Here is an 8,560-nt window from a genome sequence, read left to right as displayed (position 1 = left end):
CATTATTTATGATTACAATTTAGAAAAAGAAAAGAGAGATGGGGGAGGGTGAAGTAGGGGGACAGAGCAGTGACCTCTGCTAGAAATGACAAATATCCCTTTAAGGTGATGAAGATGAATTAGACAAGTAAATATTATCCTATTCATTTGAAATCATTAGGGGCACATCCAATAGGCCCTAGTTCCCTTCCAGGCAAACTAAAGGGAGTCTTCAAGATGAACTGAGTGACTTCCATGAAAGTAGAGCTTCTTATTTTATAAGAGCTGAAAGAAAGGAAGGTAAGTGGTAGGGAGAACATTACCTGTCAAGGCTAACCAGTAAAAAGCAAAACCATCTCTCCGTTCCCCACTCCCCACCTCAGGCCTGCCTCCATCTCAGGTACTCCTATCCTGCTAGCTATCCTGTTAAGAATAAGCTCCTAGAACAGTGAAAGTACCATGTTATTGTCCGTAAAATGAGTGATTCAGAAGGAAGAGGTACCATTCTTCCAATAATCAAATGTCTAATTAGAAATCTGAATTTTAATTTAGAGATAAAAAGAATAAGAATCTAAGTTAATCTGGAAATAAACAATCTCTTTTCTTTTGCATGCCTAAAACTTCAGAAAATAGTTCCCTCATTAGACTATAACATAGGTCCTTAGCCAGGTATATAGCAGTCAGGGGGTACCCTTGAGGGTAGCCAGACTGTGTCTCTGACCACTACATATATACCTGGCTTGGCATAGAGCCTACCACATAGTAGGCATTCTAAATGCTTATTGAGTAAACAAATTAATGCTCTCGAATGCCTCCTTTCCATACTCTTTGCTCACTACCATCTTCTCTAACTGGGTATGAGCCGCTATCTTATCCTATTTCTCAATCTCAAAGACAGAGTAAAACATAAATAAAATATAATAAAAATAAAAAAAAGACAAAAGGAGGCCTGGGTTCAAATCTCTACTCTGCCACTTCTATCTGGGTAACCTCCGACATTACTTAACTTTTCTGAACCTAAGAATTCCTCATGTGCTAAAGGGCAATATCACCTTTTTTACAAGGTTGTCGGGAGGATTAAATGAGCTGAATGCCTAGCACAGTCCCTGGCAAAAGCAGAACTGAATAAACAGTAGATACTCATATTCTTCCCTTGTGGCCAAGGAGGGGCTCTTGAAATTTGATAGAGATTTTTTTTTTCCAGTTAAAAAAAATTTTTTTAATGAATTCTAGGATGAAAGACCAAAGATAGGACAGAACAAAGACACATTCATGAATTCAGGAGGAGTCATAAGCCAAGAGTATTTCAACTTATACAATAATAATATAACATTAATCAAAAGTGCAGAAGAGACAGAGATCGAGCATGTAGATTTATAGATAACAGACACTGTAATAAAGTGTTTGTTTTGTCAGACTTCTGTATGAATTAAGCTTCATCTTTATGTGTGTATCCATTCAGGTTCTACTTAATGTTCACTCTTGAAACTCCCAAAACATTCCAGTTGGCTTCATAACTCCAGGGAGTTCTACATCACCTTTGATTGTCAATCAGGTACACAAATCCCATAGGGAATAGTATCTTCCCACTGAGCCTAGTAAACCATGAGAGCTATCACCTTTCCAACAAGCCTTCTCCGCCCCTTTCTGAGGCATCGAGCTGCAGCTCCAGGCAGACGATTCAAGCGAGCATGATACCCTAAAAAAAAAATAAGGCCTCAGTTACTGAATGCAGAAAATCCATAAGCAATCATATGCTGTTGGTACACTGAAGGCTCTACCCCAAGATCTTACCAGATTGACCTTTAAACTAGTATCACAAGGCTATTTGCCAAGGATTTATTATTCCCATGTCTTGTCACTAGCAGTATGATCTTAGGCATGCCATTTATCTTTGCCCTAGGCATCCTCATCTATAAAAGAGAGATAATCACCTGCTCAGTCCTACCTTACAGGACTAACAGTCCTGTGAAACAGAAGACTCAGTGAGACAGCACATTGAAGGTACTTTATAAACTGAAAACACTACACAAATGCTAGTTACTATCTCAAAAACATTCTAATTCATTAAATAATGATGAAAATAGCATGTATTATAGCATAGTCCCATTTTTCTAACATTTTGTACATGCTCTACACATAGAGAGAACTGGAAGAATCTGCACAGAAATGTTAACAGTGAAATGGTCTCTGGATGTAGGATTATAGGCCATTTTAAGTTTCTTCCTGTTATTCTTGCATACTTGTGTATATTCTAAGTGGTCCATAAAGAACTTTTAGAAATGTTCACTGAGATGTTCAGTGAAACAATGTGCCTTAGCCACAGAGTAGTCTTTACCAAGAACCAACTGCTCTGAAAAGGCCTTTCAACCATCCAAATTCATCATAACAAAATCCTACATAATAAGAGTTCACAGCTCTTAACTGTAATTCTGCTCACCAACAGATGCTCAACAACTACTTGATAACTAACTGGTTGATTACTGGTTACTGGGAATCCTAGAATCATAAAAGACACCTCTGAAACAGTTTTGTTCAATGTCAATCTTAAGTGATGACCCTAACATCCCAAGAAAATAAAGTGATTTTGTCACAGCTACAGAGCTAGGTAAACAGTACCAGAGAATATTACCACCACGTTTCCTTCACCCTGTCCTAGGCTCTTTCTTCCTCACCTTGCTACAACATAACTGAAGGAAAAGCAAGGGGAAAGAACATGTATTTAGGTTAAAGTCTGCAATAATGGAATCATTAAAATAAAATTATTTAAAGAAATATTTTTAAATCATCCATTTAAAAAATGCCATTATACCTTGAATGTGAATGTTCTGACTGAAATCTGTTCTCTTCCAAGATCCAATATTTCAGGCTTCCAATAAGCACTCAATAACCCATCAGTTTTACAGCAGGATAAGCAGCCATGACATGGCGTGAGACTTCTAAATTTGGCACAAATGGCAATGGCAAGCTGAAGAAATGCGCTAATATATGTCTCAACAGTCTGCAAGGACTGATATAGGTAGAAATGGAAAGAACCTCAAGCTTTAAGACTCACCCTTGAGTCCTCTAAAAATCCCTGAACTAGCTTCCAAATTCAGATAGTTAATGTGTACTTAGAGGTATGAATACGAGGGTACTTCAAAAAGTTCATGGAAAGATTTGTATTATCTTTAATTCTATTTTTCCACAAACTTTTTGAAGTACCCTAGTATGCTTGCTACGAGATGATTCTTCTTCCCAAAGAAAACTTTTATAAAAGCACAAAGTATATATTTTTAGTCTCACCTCAGAACTCACCTCTTTGAGCTGGCCGAGAAGGTAAAAGGAATGTGGAATCTGAAAGTTTATCCAGTCCAGAATCCATTCTTTCTACTTCAGAGCAATGCTCAGGAGCCCACTTGGGCAGAAGATTAGGGACAGTGAATCCTGGGACACATTCTCCTTCATAGAACCAATCACTCTGCTCATCATCCCCTAAAACAAAGAGATCATATCATAAACTGGATTTTAACATGCTCTAAGAAAAACCATGGGAGGATGAGTTCTCAGTGCCATAGTTTTGATTATACTTTAAAAAAAATCAAAGTACAAAATAATTGTTCTGGTCCTTCTTCTTGATCCACATTATGATAAAACTGGACATCAAACTAGTTTCATATGAATATCAAACTGTTAGATTGGACTGCTTTAATAGTAAAAACTAATAAAGCTACCACTTACTAAGTCCTTATAACTTACCAAGATCCAGGCTCAAAATCTGTAAATAAGTTATCTCTTCCAAGCCCAACACTTAACTCCAACTTACAGTGAGACAACTAAAGACCAGAGAAGTCAAGGTCAAGTTAGTAAATAATAAAGCTAGGATTTTAACCCAAAGCCTAACTCCAAACCTTGAGGTCTTTACTACAAAAATAAACTGCCTCCCCTCTATCATTCTCCATGGTATAAATAAACGTAGGGGTTCAAAGCTTAAAAATGTTTCTCAACTCAAAAGTAGCTGTTTCTGAGGGATTTCTTGGTATATCCACATTTCTCATATGAATAAAGAATGTATACCCATGCCTTGTTTTTTCCTTGGCATCTCATTAATGGGACAGAAAATCACCTTAACATTAGCAATCCAAACTACCAAGAAAAAACTATCCACAGAAATACACTATATAATTCCCTGAAGAATTTCAAGAAGTTATACTATTTGCCCAAGGCCATACTGTTCCTTAATGGCAAAGTCACAACTAGATCCATATATCCAGACTCTTGGCTCAAATTTCTTTCTATTGCTTACAATGATAAACTATGTTTCCACTAGAGTTTATTCCTGACAACAGAGAACAAAGAAGAAAACTTCATGTCTGCAACCATATTCCCCTTTTAAAACAGTAAGGATGAAGGAAATTATTACAAGAGCATCTCAAGAGTTCATAATAATGCTTTCATTCTCTAATGTATACTGGATCTTCAGAGAAGCTGTGATTGGCATGCCAATCATATGAACCACTAACACCCAGCATAATGATAACTCTTAAATCACTTGGAGATCTCCAAAAGGGGCAACGAAAGCTGTGTTCTGGTGAATAGGCAGCAGATATTGCCACTAAAGAAGTTACTCAAAGTGTTCCCTTTTAAAAACACACTACAAACAGCTGACTCTAAAACAGTGGTTCTCAACCTTTAGCATGCATCAGAAGCACCAGGAGGGCTTGGTAAGACACAAACTACTGGGACCTACCCCTAAAGTTTCTGATTCTGGTCTGGGAGAACCAAAAATTTTCATTTCTAACAAGTTCTCCAGTGATGCTAAGCTGATCTAGGGACCACATTTTGAGAACCACTACTCCAAAAGTATCTTACCAACCAGGTACATAGATGAATTAAAGACAAGCATTAGTGTGCAATGATGGTTTTCTCTGCACTTCAATGTTTTAAATCCTTTCTTATCCATAAGCATTCCTTTGGCTATTTATTGAAATAGAATATTTAGTTAGAGCATGTTTTCTGATGACAAATGACAGATTTTTGGTTCTCAAGCATTCAATCAAGATTTTTTTTTTTTTTTTTTTTTTTATAAAGATGACCGGTAAGGGGATCTCAACCCTTGGCTTGGTGTTGTCAGCACCACGCTCAGCCAGTGAGCAAACCGGCCATCCTATATAGGATCCGAACCCGTGGCCTTGGTGTTATCAGCACCGCACTCTACCGAGTGAGCCACAGGCCGGCCCTCAATCAAGATTTTTAATAATACAAAAAGGGACTCACTGAACTGGAAGGAACCTTGTGAGATCAGTAGTCTTCAACCTGGGGTCACTAGGATGCCTGATGCAGGAGCTCCTTAAAAGAACGCTGCCAGAGAATAAGGAAGAGGCTAAGTGGATCAGGCTCCTGACCTCTGGCTCTTCTAGAATCTTGCTTTAACCAAAACAGGCATAAGTTGTTTTATAATTTGGTACAATTTTGTTTGGGGGAGAAAAAGGAGAGTATTTCCCTTATCTGGGTTTCTCAATAACTATTTTTTAGGAACTCACTATATGCCAGTGTTGGGGCTCAGAAAACAATACCCTAAAGGATAGTGCTTTGACATGCTGCATACTTTGAACTAAAGAAGCAGCCTCAGAACCAAGGTCTCAGACCTTCTCTTGCCCCTCTGCCTCTCTAGGAAGCACAGGGAGGGGCTTTCTCTGAAGTTCCCTTATCTGACAAGGGAAGTTCCTCCAGAAGGAATGCAATTGTCTTGGGCCTCCTTCCCTATCATCTCATCAAACAGATTAACTGGAAGGAAAGACGACTAGAGTTGACATCACGCCCAGAGCCATATGAACTTAGTCTCAGCATACTGCCTATTCTTTGGACCCATTTATCTCTCATAAAAATCATTTACTCTTCCTCTAAAACTGCATACATTCCCTAGGGTGAATGGAAAGAGTACTTAAGCTTAAACTATCTGGCCCTTCTCTGAGTTTCATACTTTGTGTGACTCCCATGCCCTTCTATTAATAAAAATTTGTATGCCCTTTTCTCCTGTTAATCTGTCTACTGTCAGTTTATTTCAGCAAATGCAATTATCAAACCTTCAGAGAGAAAGTCTGAACTTCAATGTTTTAGGTACTGTGGTTGCAAATAATAATTCCTGTTTTAAAAAGCTTCAATGGAAAAGATGCACATCTAAACAACATAGTATGGTAAGTGAAATGCAATTATCAAACCTTCAGAGAGAAAGTCTGAACTTCAATGTTTTAGGTACTGTGGTTGCAAATAATAAATCCTGTTTTAAAAAGCTTCAATGGAAAAGATGCACATCTAAACAACATAGTATGGTAAGTGATAAAAAAGCAATAAGTACCAGGAGCCAAAGGAGCATGAAGAATGAGTAAGAGCTATCAGTCAGAATTGCTTCAGGAAACACAGGGCACATTTAAATGGAGTAGTTGAGGACATTTTAGTGAAGTGACTATTTACAAAGGTATATACAATACTAACAAGGAAAGCAACAAAGGATGGTGAAACACCCTGGAGCCAGCACAGCAGGGAGTCTTTACCATACCTGGAGTGACAAGGTAAAAATGGTTCTCAGTGCCCAGAGCAAAAAACTGTGGTTACAGGAAAACACAGCCAAACAGGAGTGGTAGCCTTCAGCAGAGGAATGCAACCAATACCGACCAGCAATCCAACAGAAAGGGAGCCAGGGAAAGCTATAATCCAATGTGATAGACTGCACTATCATTTCCAAGTCCTCATATCCACCGTATAATACAATGATTCATCCATGCCCTTTGCCACTGAATTCCACAGCCTCTTACCCTTTGGGCAGAGCACACTCCTCATCCTACTGACCCACTGGGCTTGGTCATATGACTTGCTTTAGGTAGTTGAACTTTAGCAGATATGATTCAAGCAAAGGCTTTAAATATGCACACATGGTCTGGCTTGGTTTCTTGGCATTTATGTCCTTTGCCATGAGAAGTCCATGCCGCATACATCCATGGCTCCTTTAGCCTAAGTTCCAAAATAAAATACACTGAGTAGATGTAAACCTAACCTGAAGCCTGGAGATCAGCTGAGCCCAGGCAAGATCAGTTAAACCACCACCAACCCACAGCCCCATAGCAAGAAATAAATGTGGTAACCTAGAGTAAGTCACTGAAATTTGGGGGCTGTTAAGCAGCATTATCACAATAAAAACTTGACTAATACAGTGAATACACTTACATCCCTCCCTCTCATCTTCTGCTGATGCCTCCTATTGGCCAAACCCAACAAGAAACTGAGGGCAAGAACACCCACTAATATAGTCCAGAAATAAGCTCTGGAGGGGCTAAAGGAGAACTATGTCTTGGTGGAAGACCAGCCATTCAAGGAAAGTTGAGGATGAAATTTCAGGCAGAGAGAGCAGCATGAACAAAGGCATAGAAGCAGGAAATAACATAGCTTTGTGCAAAGTGCTCTAAGCATCCAAATATCACCAGAAAGTATAAAGTTAAGGCAGGGAAAGAGAGGAGCTGAAGCTTCAGAATATTCTATAATCTTTCATGATAAGCCAAGGAATTATTGTAAGTGGAAAGGGTTCCCAAAGGCCCGCAAACTTAAATCTGCTACAATAGGTCCACACTTTCTTACAAATCTGTATAATTATGCACCATAACCTTTAAGAGGTACATTATGATACTTCATACCCGCTGTAGTAAAAGAAAAGAAAAAGAGCAAACATCAGTAACTCTGAACAGTATGAACCATGAACAGCTCATAAAGAGCTCATTCATGGAAAGACAACTAGACTTTTTTGCTATAACAAAATCAAGACGCTATAGCTAGAGCCTACTTGTACGTACACATACTGTTTAATGACATTTAGTTCCCTCAGAATTAAAGATAGAAATGTGCTCACAACAACCACCATTATAGTAGGAAGTTCAACAACTCCATGGGGATGAAACTGTCTCCATACTTACAACTCTGAGGCATGGATCAGATTCCCTCCCCACAATACCTGTCCAAAATCAGGACTTGGACGCTGAGTCTCACAGTCCCAGGATCCTTTCGGTGACTGGGGGAGCCTACCTGGATCAAGCTAAACATGTAACCCTTGGGAAAAATTATTGAATTTCAGAGCTAGAAGTGACTTTAGAGATCTACAAATACCTTATTTAGATTAAGAACACTACAGTCCAAAAAGACTAAATGAAATTCTTGTTGGTATACGAGTAGTGTGGCCCTGAGCAAGTCTAGAGGACAAGAATTTTGTAAAATGCCCTTATATCAAGACACAGTTTCAAATTACTGTAAAACTAAAGAACTGGTAATTAACATACACTAGCCTTATTCACAGGGCTCCATATTAAACTTGAGGAGTTTTAATTTGAGAAAGAAGACACTATGTAATACAAGTACCTGTATATTTACCCAGCGCACTATAATCATTTATAAATAAGGTTATAAAAATAACTAAATTTTCCCTATGTTAAAATAAGAATGTCTTAACATCCAAAAAAGGAGAGTAGCCTTATAACACTAAGGTCATTGGTTCGGATCCCCGTACTGGCCAGATGCCAAAAATAAATTAATTAATTAATGTAATCAAATAAAAAGA

General features: G+C 38.3%; 1 protein-coding gene across 1 annotated transcript in view; it reads right to left on the bottom strand.

The window, feature by feature from the left end:
• GPATCH2L (G patch domain containing 2-like) overlaps positions 1–8,560 on the bottom strand; it is a 36,266-nt gene that overhangs the window by 6,115 nt on the left and 21,591 nt on the right. Inside the window, exons 4-5 of the mRNA XM_008567074.1 lie at positions 3,277–3,453; positions 1,599–1,678 (exon numbers count right to left, since the gene is read on the bottom strand). Of these exons, the coding sequence (XP_008565296.1) occupies positions 1,599–1,678; positions 3,277–3,453 (257 nt within the window). The remainder of the gene's footprint in view (positions 1–1,598; positions 1,679–3,276; positions 3,454–8,560) is intronic.

Source organism: Galeopterus variegatus, unplaced genomic scaffold (assembly GCF_000696425.1).
Source record: "Galeopterus variegatus unplaced genomic scaffold, G_variegatus-3.0.2 Scaffold290, whole genome shotgun sequence".
NCBI lineage: Eukaryota > Metazoa > Chordata > Mammalia > Dermoptera > Cynocephalidae > Galeopterus > Galeopterus variegatus.
Note: the sequence above shows the minus strand (reverse complement) of the source record. Positions and strands in the feature narration are given on the sequence as shown.